The sequence below is a fragment of the Anarrhichthys ocellatus genome, unplaced genomic scaffold (genome assembly GCF_004355925.1).
Source record: "Anarrhichthys ocellatus isolate YVR2014 unplaced genomic scaffold, GSC_Weel_1.0 scaffold2, whole genome shotgun sequence".
In the NCBI taxonomy this organism is placed as follows: domain Eukaryota; kingdom Metazoa; phylum Chordata; class Actinopteri; order Perciformes; family Anarhichadidae; genus Anarrhichthys; species Anarrhichthys ocellatus.
This window is the reverse complement of record NW_022280032.1, coordinates 15865312-15876744: the sequence shown is the minus strand read 5'-3', so window position 1 is coordinate 15876744 and position 11433 is coordinate 15865312. Positions and strand designations below refer to the sequence as shown.

Here is an 11433-nt window from a genome sequence, read left to right as displayed (position 1 = left end):
CAAGTCAATTGTTGTGCATAAAGTTCAGGGATTGTTACACCGCTACTAATGAATCTCACTGTGGAGAGTAAGCTAATTCAAACAAACTTTTACATCATTGTGTTTTTATTGATTCAACAGTGAGACAGAGATCTTTAGCGATAACCTTGTAGAGGAAAACATTAGAAAACAATGATTTTTAGTATTTTGGACACCAGATCTTAGTTAGAAAGAAATAGTTTGAAGAGTAGCAGGGAGTTGAGAGTTTAATTGAATGAAATGAAATAATTAGAGAGTGAAATATCAAGTAGAATTTGGTTTGACTTTTAAGCATGGCTTATAGCTTTTACAATTTAAAGGTCCTTATTCCTTATGGAATAGTTATGATTTACCAGCATAATGTGGGACACAAGTCTGCTGATTACAGCCAGCTGGGTTGTCTGGGTGACGGTGTCTGATGTTAAGTACTGAAACACCTGATGACCCCCAATCCATCACTGACAATGAGTCCAGGTTAAACCACAAGGTGTACCAAAGAACTAATATTTTGAATTGTCACCTGGACATGCACTGACTCACGACACTAGACTGCCCCTCTCCAGAAGATCAGGAAAGCTTTCTTTCTGAGCGATTTCCACTTACCAGTAATAAACTGGGCTGACACAGGAAAGCAGACATTTGGAGGAAGGAGAATGAGTGGTTGAAGTTTATCTTGATCGTGATTCAACATGTAGTTCTGCATGTCCTCCCTCAGATAGACAAAAATCTGGTTGAAGTTGAATCAACCTGTGTTGTGTACAATCTTTAAGTCTCTTGTGTGATGTATTCTTTTTTCCTGGACTCACTTAGTAGATATTCAATTTTGTAACAAAGACATTGTTTGTTTTTTTTGGTTAGGAATGCATTTGAAATGGATAGTGTTTTCTGGCTGTTTTAACATGTCTTATTTCAATCATTTGTAAATTATTATGGCAGCAAATTCAACAACTTCATCAACCAGAGGAGTCATTTGTAAAAATATGAATTGCTTTAAAAAGATATTAGACCGCTTGAAAGACATAGATGGAACAAACCATAAAATTGATAATTATTCCTCTAAATAAATGTAAATCTTCTGCCTGATGTTCTTTTATGTCACACCACTTTCATAAAAAGGGTAAGATAAAAAAAAAACACAACCATTTCTAAAGGGTAAATATACCCATTTACTCTGTTTCCATGCAGAAAACAGGCTTAAACAAGGTGGAAAGGTGGTTTCTATCTCATTGCCTGTTTGGATTATCATTCTTTCTTCATACTCACTCTGTCGTCCCCCAATGAAGAACGGAGCCGTCTGTGCCCGGGGCTACGTCAGTGCTCTTTAGCATTTTCAGCCTCTGTGTTCCTGCTGGGGGAAGAGTCTGGGGCCCATTTGCCTTCTCTGAACCCATCAAGATCGGTGCTGTGGCAGCATGATCTCAATGTGGCAGCATGGGACCAGAAATCAACAGATAATTATTTTATCTCTGCTCGCCAGTGGGCACTGTAGATCAAGTCCTCAGACAAACAACAAATTCACTTGATGTGGTTGTTGCTGAAGAAGGACACAGAGTGGCCCAAACAACAAAACAATGTCGAGGTCTCTTGTCCCTTTCAAATCTAATTTGTGAAGTGCTGTGGAGATTGGATTGAGCTGATAAAGTGACTTAATTTTCCACAGCTGACTTTTCTCTGGTATAACCTTCATGTAAAGCCCTGAGGTCAAAGCTGTAATTATTGTCTGAAGATGACGAGTGTATCCAACTTCACTTTATGTAAATGTTAATCATATACACATACAATATCATAACATGAATTAAGAAAAATAACGTATTGTTATTTAATCTATACTAAACTGTATCAAGAACTTACGCAGGTTAACTTATTAATTTTATTTTATAAATAATAAAATATATAAAAATCATAATGTAGCCTACTTGAGGTTGTTAATTACAAATATTGTAAATTCAACACCACTAACTGTGACTAACAAGAGGAAAATGCTTCAACTTAAATCCTGTGTGTGTGTGTGTGAAGGCTTTCCATAAGGTTTACTGTATATAGATGGCTCCAGGTTGAGATGTGTCTGATTGATTAGGCTACAGCGGGATTTGCGTGTTTGACGTCAGAAACTGCAAACAAATGACCCCATAAAAAGAGGGACCCTGCCTGAAAAAAACGGAAAAGCTCTGAGCGCACAGCTGAGCCTGAGAGGTCTAGGGATCGCCACAACTACACTGCCACTTCAGTCAGTCGCACTTCGACACCCGCACAAAGACGATATAGAAGACTTCTGCGCCTGAAGATGCCCCTTTCAAGCAGCTCCACATCCTCCACAAAGAGCATCCGCAGAGCAGCATCCGAGTTGGAGAGGTCTGACTCCATCACGGTAAGAAATAAAACTAAACTTGAAATGATAGGTATAAATCCGACGTATTTTTAGATTAAGTTATAATGAACAATCTGCAATTGTGTTTCGGGTGATATGTCTAAATTATATCCAGAGAACCACCAACAACTGTCATATTGCGCGCGGAGCGCTTGCTGAGGTGACCATTACGCAGCGGTGATGCCTGATGCACAAAATTCAAAAAGAAAAAAAACATGTTACAATTAACAGCTTAAATCAGCTAAAATGTGTGATATGGCAGCTACTCAGTCTTAGCTGTGTCGTAGGTTTACCTTGACTGCATTGCTGTTCTAATGCGCATTTGGAGATGTAAGGCACTCCCATCAAATATCCAAAGAGATATCCAAAAGGTAAGAACATCTAAAAGCAGTTTTCCCGCTTTGCTGTTGTGTCTGCGTGCTCTGACAGTTAAATTAAAACACAAGCAGTACACGCAAGACTTTGGTTTCTCTTTTGGAACAGTCTCCAAGATTCCTCGGTCGACGGCAAAGCTTGATTGAGGACGCGCGCAAAGAGAGGGAAGCCGCCGCTGCAGCGGCAGATGCTGCAGAGGCCAGTGAGCAGATAGTGTTTGAGGAGGACAACGGAAAAGCGCTGCTCAACCTTTTCTTCACTTTGAGAAACTCCAAGACACCTGCACTGTCGCGGACACTCAAGGTTTTTGAGGTATACGTGTTAGGTTACAATAATGTATTTGTTTATTCGAAAGCAACACTTTTGGCAAAAAGGGGTGTAGAGGGTATAACTCAAGCACGCTCTATTAAGAATTGATACGGTCTAACTCATAATTGAATAAATGGTTAAAAATAATTTACTAATGCTCTAAATGTCAGTTAATGAGATCATCCATTAGTCCTATTTTTTGAGTTGCTGTGAAACTAATCTAAATGGGTGGTGATTCTTGTCTTCTTGGAGAAAATGCAGTTTTCAAATTCACAAGTTAATCTGCATATGGGTTTCTTACTCTCTGAAAAGCCATCAAGTCTGTAATAAATGTTAATAAATCAAGATGTTCAGATGTTCTGTAGCCCTTTTTCCATGAGGTAAGTACTCAATTCGATGTAGTCTGTTTATACAGAATATAAAAAAGTAGCATAACCTCTTTTGGGGGCGGTGACTATTAGGAAGCATAACCAAATTGAAAAATGTTATTTTCAAATCCTCTCAATTTTATGTTTGATATTTCAGTACTAGTATTGTATGTGTTAAAACAATATTTTTTTTGATTTTGTTTAGCTTACCATTCTAGAAAATTGTGCATATTTTTACTTTGTCACGCAGCTACTAACCATGTCAGAGGTGCCTCACTGCACATTTCCCAAAGACTGTTCAACATTTAATATGGACATGCTTGTCTGAAATACTGTGCCACATAATTCTCATCCGGCACCGCAGCAGGAGTTACATTTCAGTGTGTTAACTGTCTTTCAGACATTTGAAGCTAAGATTCAACATTTGGAGACGCGACCATGTCTTAAGCTCAAGGACAGCCTGGAGTACTTTGTTCGCTGTGAGGTGCACCTCTCAGATGTTAGTACGCTCATCAGCTCCATCAAGAGGAATGCAGAGGATGTTAAAACCACCAGAGAAGTCAAATGTAACCGCCTTTTGCTGCTTTTAGAAAACAACATTTCAAACATATTCAATATTTTTTAGAAGCAATCAAGAAAAAAGAAACGGCACTGAACTGAACTTGGTCATCTGTTTCCTTTTCCCTGTAGTTCATTGGTTCCCAAAGAAAATAGCAGATTTGGACAAATGTCATCATCTGGTCACGAAATTTGATCCAGACTTGGACCAAGACCATCCTGTAAGTCATTACTTTTCCAGTAGTGTGTTTAAGGGGAATTGTCAATATTAGGCTGGTTATGTTGTTGGAACAATATTTAATGACACAGAAAATGTGATCAGTGTTTGATATATTTGATTTGAAAAGGGCTTCACAGACCCTGCTTACAGACAGAGGAGGAAAATGATTGGAGACATCGCCTTCAGATACAGACAGTGAGATACAGTCTTTTACCCGAATGGAGCACAGGCCATCCATAATAAAAAACAATAAACACTAACAGTTGATTATTCCTGATACATGTGTACATGTTTGTCCACAGTGGGCAGTTGATTCCGAGAGTGGAATACACAGAGGAGGAGATCGGCACATGGTAAGGGCATGCTCATTTAAAACTGCAGTTAGAATGTGAAACTTAGACCACCAAGCACAACATCTAATTTTACACTGGAAACAAATCGTCGATTGTTTTTTCAAACGAGCACTTTACCTCCCTGCTGTTTCAATATCAGAGCATCGTTGTGTCCATTCACCCCCATTGAGCCAGTATCATCTTGTTTCTCAGACAGCTGCATATGATTTGTCTTTCATGGGTATTTTGGGTGAATAAGTTACAGATGGAGGGCGCTATTGAAGCAGTCTAGACACAAAATGTATCAGGGAGCTGAGAACATGTGATTTGACACATCCAAAGATTTATGACCCCATAAAAACATCATCCATAAATAATAATACATTTATGATAAATATACAGTACATGTTCAACAAAAAGTCAAACCAAAGTGCTTTACGTAACTTAAAAAAGCATTACAAAATAATACAAATAAATATAAAATAAAAGAATGGCTACATTTAAATATCCAATTAAAGAGGACAATACAATTACTGTACTTTAAGATAGTTAAACTAGATTATTCTTAGGGTATTCCATACTGTTTTATGTTTGAGAAGCTTTTGCTTGAAGAAAATAAATCTGAATTATGTTATTATATCCCTAATTAGGAGGGAAGTCTACTCAACTCTGAGAGACCTGTATATCACCCATGCCTGCAGTGAATACCTCGAGTCCCTCCGTCTGCTGGAAAGGTATTGTGGGTATAGTCCAGACAACATTCCCCAGCTGGAAGACGTGTCATGCTTCATCAAAGGTAAAAATGGGATACCAAACGCTGAAGAAATGTTTAGTCAATACACCCTCCCTTGATTCTCTCTTTGTGTCTCTTTATCTCCCAACTCCTGAACACATACACACACACACACACACACACACACACACTCACACACACACACTCACACACACAGAGCGTACAGGGTTCCTGCTGCGTCCAGTGGCAGGTCTGCTCTCAGCCAGAGATTTTCTGGCCAGTTTGGCATTCCGGGTGTTCCAGTGCACCCAGTACATCCGTCACGCTTCCTCCCCCATGCACTCCCCAGAACCGTGAGTATGACTGCGGCTCCTCTCCTCCTGCTCATCGCATCACATCCCATCACACACTTTGTCATTTTGCCATATATGTGCTATCAATGGACCTCCATAAGCCTCCTGCCCTTCGATCACTGCTGTTTCTTGGCTTTTTCCTCACTCTGTCTTTTAATTCAGCTGAATGGAACTATATTGGAATGGCATTTTGATCAAAAGCATGTTGCCAAAGTATGCGCACAAACAAACTGACAGCACAACATATACAAATAACTTGTGAATAAAAAAGCAAAACAACAAAGAGCATAGAATGAAACAACCAGAAATGTAGATCAAGTTAGAACTAAACTTTGATTTAGAAAAAGATTGACAGCAAAAATCAATTAGTTTTAATATATATGAATTCAAATTAAAAAGCTATCCTATGTAGAAGTAGGTATATTTATCTTCTGGTTATCTGTTTTCAGTTTAAATAAGCTCACATTTTGAGGGAAAAAAGTAAAGTCTGGATGTTTGTTGCTATTCAGTTTCTGTTCAGTCCGAAGAAAACTCAATTCTGTCTTCCCTTTTCTTGTTTGCACATAATTGTGTTTCAGTCTGTAACCATTGTTGTGTAATCTAACCAGATTCAATCGCCAGTCTGGGATCTCAAAGTATATATTTAATTAAATTTATCAGGGTAGAGTTTTTTTTCCAATGTGGAAGAAATATGGTCCCAGTTGAATCTGTCTTTCTCTTTCTCTTAGTGACTGTGTGCATGAACTGCTGGGCCACGTCCCCATGCTGGCCGACCGCACCTTTGCCCAGTTTTCACAGGTAAATGGGAGGAGGGCCTAGCAGACTTATTTCCCATGCTGTGTGTGTATGTTTTGGTAAAAATGTATTGGTTATTTGCTGCAGAACCTTGGTCTGGCATCACTTGGGGCTTCAGATGAAGATATTGAGAAACTATCCACAGTAAGACACTCGTCCTCCAACACTGACAGAATTTAGGAACTGTATTAAAATGGTTGAGGGGGAGAGAGGGAAAACAAAAAACACTTTTGTACAGTCCCTTATCCCTTATCTAAATAACATCCAAATATTATAAATAATGAATTGATTGTCCACCCTAATATCCTTCTTTTTCTCTGTCACTCTCTTTCTGTTTTTCCCATCAGTTGTACTGGTTCACTGTCGAGTATGGCTTATGTAAACAGAATGGGGAGGTGAGGGCTTACGGAGCTGGACTGCTCTCCTCTTATGGAGAGCTTGTGGTGCGTTCCTCCATGTTTTCTCTGCTTGAAAATTAAATCTTTCCCTGATTGAAAAACAAAAAATGCAACAATCACAGCCAACTGAGCTGTCAGCTAAGTCTCCATCTTTTTCCTATAACTTTTAATCCAGCACTCACTGTCTGATGAACCAGAGACAAGGCAGTTCGAACCAGAGGCTGCAGCAGTGCAGCCTTATCAAGACCAGACGTACCAGCCCGTCTACTTTGTTTCTGAGAGTTTTTCAGATGCCAAGGAGAAATTCAGGTACTGAACCACACCATGTTTTCTTGTTTGGACCGGCATGTAAACACACAAGAACACACAGAGACAAAGAGAAGAAGAAAAACAGCAAAAAGAGAGAGGGGGTTATGTAAGGACAAGGTCAGAGAACAGCCAGTCAACCCCTGAGGGCACAGAGTGTTGTAGGTCAGCCATAGCAGCCAGGAGACAGCTGTTACTAATGTAGTGTTTCTTACCAGGGCAAAACGCTGGAGTTTTAGTTGGCAAACAGATCAAATGTTGCCTTGTAAAACAAGTAGTGTAAGTGAGTGTTTTGACAGCATTTGGTCTCTAGTAGAGTACAGCACATGACATCCCTGCCACGCTAGATGAGAAAATATCAACATGGGAATGATTATAAAAGCGTGGTAAATATGAAACAGAGCATATTATAAATCTGTGGGTAGTGAACGTCTTAATGTTGTGCTGATACAAGCAGGATATGCTAGGATTACGCGTATACATAAACAACAGGACACACTACAACTGGGTGAATGTTTTCTGGTCAATAAAAAGGTTGGTTTCCACTAGACGAGTGATATATTTGGGTTTTAAATTCTCAGGAGGGCCAGCTGTAATGTATTCGCTCATGAAGAGCTTAAAGATGACTTTGACTTGTTTAGGTCTCACTTTGCTGTTTTTAAATCTTTGACAAGGGGGTACGTGGCCGGTATCAAGCGTCCCTTCTCTGTGAAGTTTGACCCGTACACCAGCAGCGTTGAGGTGCTGGACAACCCGCTGAAGATCCAAGGAGGCCTGGAGGGTGTGAAGGACGACCTTAAGATACTGACGGATGCCCTCAGTGTTTTGTCATGATGACGCCTCTGTCTGCGACTGCCCTGCTGTTGTCTGCTTCCTCTCCGCTGAGACTTCTGACGTGTGATCAAGACCAATGTGTTCATATTTCTGTGCTGTACCTCCAGTATGATGCTGTTTCTGATGAGTTGGTGTTTTGCCGTCGCTGGCTAGTTGGCCGACAAGGTTGCAACCATTAAAACCTCAATACGCAGTGCAGGCAAAGTTTCCAAAGATGTTAAACGTCTCGCTGGGTGAAATTATTGGGTTTTACAGGCTGGGCCATTCATGCTTTTAAAGCAACATGTGATATAATGAATGTATTTAAAGAAAACTAAATGAAAAAAAGAAAGAAACATAATGGTAAAATATAGATTCAAATGTCTATTTAGATTATATTTATTTTATTTAGAAAGATCTGTTGTGTTAAAGGCTTTATTTTCCATATATGCGATATCAGTATTTGAGTATTGGTCTACTTCTAAATGTGTTGATTTGTCTGGTTTTATGCTGTTTTGTCTTGCACGTTATATGCATACTAAAATAAATATCAAAACATACTTTCCATTTAATGTACTGTTGATTACTGCTCGAGTAAAAATATTCGATCAAACAAATTAACATTTTGCTGTCATGTTTACATATTTTATAAAGGTTATAGTCCTTCAAGTCCTTCAACGTTATATATACATAGTTTACACATATTCCTTGATAATCTGTTCATCTCTCATGCTTCAGACTAACATTTAATAGTGCTGAGCTACATCATAGTTGACGTTTGACTGCCACAAGAGGGGGCAGTCCAGCAGGGTGTACCTGCCTGCAGAGATGCCCTCCCAACTTCTGGAAGCTACAAGACAAACAAACAGATGTTCACTACGCGGACCACTAGGTGTCAGTCTAAGGCTGAAGACATGTCCAGCTCCTTACCTTCTGCAGAAGCCACACTTATATAAGGGAACCCTCAAACTGTTTTAAAAAGAAGGAAACTTTCTCATACGTAAAATTACAATTATGTAGCTCGATGAGGGCTATGCCGCCACTCTGTCTTGGAGCATATGTGCAACATCTGGATGGACCTTTTTCTGCTGGACATTTAACATGCGAGTGACGCATTGATTGACATTTGTTTTGTTAATACCATGTTTTTGTTTGTGAAGCATCATATGTTTTCTTCAGAATTCACAGTGACCAAAGACGTTGACACTACTGCATCAGTCAGTGTCACAGCTGCTGCATCCTCCTCCTGCCTTCAGCTAGGATAAACTGACTAATCAACCTTCACTCAAACACATTCGACCCCGGTGAATAAAGTCTACATTTACACCTGAGTCAGAGGAAAGCCGCAGACCCTGGCCACAAGGCTTCAACTCTGAATGTTAATCTTAATTACAGCAGGGTGGAGGCATTGACATTTTCCTTGGAGTCTGAGGAATTACGTCTATTCTTGTTCAGTCTGCGTCCTGTGTGTAAACATTGTGATTGTAGGTTACAGTGCGTAAACGTGGAAAATGCCTATGGAATTGTTCCATATTTTGTAACTCTCACTCTCTCCCTCTCTTTCTGCTTTTGATTTTTCTCCCTTTAAGCACTTTTCCATAAAACGTCTCTGGACCATTTTTTTTTTTTTACCAGTGGTGAAGAGGAGGAGCAAGGGGTGGGGTGGGTGTAAGGGGCGTGTTTTGGTATATAATACTTCTCCCTGAGAAGTTTTGCCTGTCGCCTGGTCTTTGGGACAGCCTCTCACACATCATCTCTATTGCCGCAGCAAATGGGAAACTAACTCACCTGCAATCTCATCAACCAAATAACCCACAACATTTTGACTACTGCCAACTGACATGGAGACCCAGAAAAGACACGGACACCACTCACTTTGCCACACCTGCCGGAGAACAGAGATCAGCCGAATGAAGGTAACCATAGGGAACAACTAGTTGTATACTCTCCGGTTGTTCTGCCCGGGTATTGAAAAACATCAGACTAGGTTATAACCGTGTTTTGTTGGCTTAATTAAGAAAAGCGCCTCGGGTTGACCAGATGCATTGATCACATCATTTTTTTGTGCAATATGAGCAACCGGACATCTCTTAATTTGCATGCAACAAAGAAAGTTCAAAAATGCAAGAATGACATGGAGTGCGCCTAAAGCTTTGAAGCATTTGTGCAACAGGTTGCCTGCCAGGATAGAAGAAAAAATGAGTTGAGAGATATTTTATTCTTCTCTCGTCTGGATGGTACGCCGTTTCTGGACTCGGAGCAAACAGCTGGTATATTTGTCGGTAGATAGGGGGCGGTAGTTCTGAGGGTCAGTGAGCTCACCAAAGGGTGAGCAAGGGGAAAATATATGCTGAGTCTGGCTTTTCAGATAGTTAACTATTGAGCAGCCGGTCTTGCAACTTCTGGGGACTTGTGTAAGAGTGTGAACGAGAGAGATACTGTCTACTTTTTTCTCCAGAATAAGCAATTCTCTCAGGTGCAACACAGTAACATTGGCTGGTAATAGTTCCAGGGGGAGGGGGATACACATTTTTCATAATTTGTCGCACGCAATGGGCTTTTTCTGAGTTAGTAGGTCAATACATAGGGGGGGGGGGGGAGCATTCAACACTGGAAGTCTTAAATCTTTTACACGCATCCAAATGTGAACGTGTGAAGAGTGGATCCTGTTAAATCACCCTGAAAGGCAACATCTGGCTGTCAGCTGAGATTTTTTTGGTATGTCATCACTTCTTAAATGTGTGGTCGCATTTGTTGGTCCAGTGATTTATTCTTCAATGCGTGTGTGTGTGTGTGTGTGTTTTCTGCAGGTCAAGAAGATGTCTTCGTCCAGTCGCGCGCTGCTGTTTGCACTGGCCCTCGCGCTCTACGTTGTGGAAATAGCCTCGGCAGAGACGCTGTGTGGGGGAGAGCTGGTGGACGCGCTGCAGTTTGTCTGTGAAGACAGAGGCTTCTATTTCAGTAGGTTTCAAACCAGCACAAGTTTGCACAATGGGCTGCACAGACGCAGTTTCGCTTTTTTATGTCCCTCTGTTGAGTCTCCCTGTTGTTCGTTCGCACACATCTGTTTGGATAGCTGAGGCTATCGCTCTGTCTGTGGCTATGTGGTGCATGTTTGGTATTTTTCCTTCTCATGCACTCGGCACACGCGCACACACACACTCACTGACTGAGAGCCAGAAGAGAGAGAGAGAAACTGTGTGTGTGTGTGTGTGTGTGTGTGTGTCTCAAGACCTCGTCTGGGCTGCTCTGCTGAGTGTGTGCATTCTGCCGACAGCGCTTACCTCTCATTGCATATAAAAGGAACGGCACGGCGAGCTGTGAAGGCACACACGACGCAGCGCGACACAATGGGCCGCTTGTTTACCAGTAAAGTAATGGCACCCCAAGAGGCATACCAGTCACCTCAGCACCAGTGTTCCCAGGCCAGGCAAACACACTGATGATTGGTGTGGGTGGGGGGGGGGGGGGGGGGGGGGGGGGGGGG

General features: G+C 41.0%; 2 protein-coding genes across 4 annotated transcripts in view; both read left to right on the top strand.

The window, feature by feature from the left end:
* Positions 1-2203: 2203 nt before the first annotated feature.
* th (tyrosine hydroxylase) lies at positions 2204-8513 on the top strand. Of its 2 annotated transcripts, XM_031863191.1 has the most exons (13): positions 2204-2386; positions 2870-3073; positions 3839-4004; positions 4129-4217; positions 4344-4411; positions 4519-4569; positions 5199-5344; positions 5499-5634; positions 6363-6432; positions 6517-6573; positions 6777-6872; positions 7003-7136; positions 7808-8513. In XM_031863191.1, the coding sequence occupies exons 1-13, from the start codon at positions 2303-2305 to the stop codon at positions 7965-7967; spliced, it is 1461 nt and encodes a 486-aa protein (XP_031719051.1). In that variant the 5' UTR covers positions 2204-2302; the 3' UTR covers positions 7968-8513. The 2 variants fall into 2 exon arrangements, with proteins under 2 accessions (XP_031719051.1, XP_031719060.1); XM_031863200.1 differs by lacking the exon at positions 6517-6573.
* Positions 8514-9676: 1163 nt separating this feature from the next.
* Positions 9677-11433, top strand: part of igf2b (insulin-like growth factor 2b) — a 6025-nt gene continuing 4268 nt past the window's right edge. Inside the window, exons 1-2 of one of the 2 annotated variants that reach the window (XM_031866850.1) lie at positions 9677-9862; positions 10757-10907. In XM_031866850.1, the coding sequence (XP_031722710.1) occupies positions 9788-9862; positions 10757-10907 (226 nt within the window). In that variant the 5' untranslated portion in view covers positions 9677-9787. The other variant, XM_031866858.1, reaches the window with a different exon arrangement.

Coding starts and splice junctions, on each gene's coding strand:
- th (XM_031863191.1), top strand. CDS start 2,303: ATGCCCCTTTCAAGCAGCTCCACATCCTCCACAAAGAGCATCCGCAGA. Junction 4,218..4,343: donor ACTTGGACCAAGACCATCCT/GTAAGTCATTAC, acceptor TGATTTGAAAAG/GGCTTCACAGACCCTGCTTA. Junction 6,433..6,516: donor CCTTTGCCCAGTTTTCACAG/GTAAATGGGAGG, acceptor TATTTGCTGCAG/AACCTTGGTCTGGCATCACT.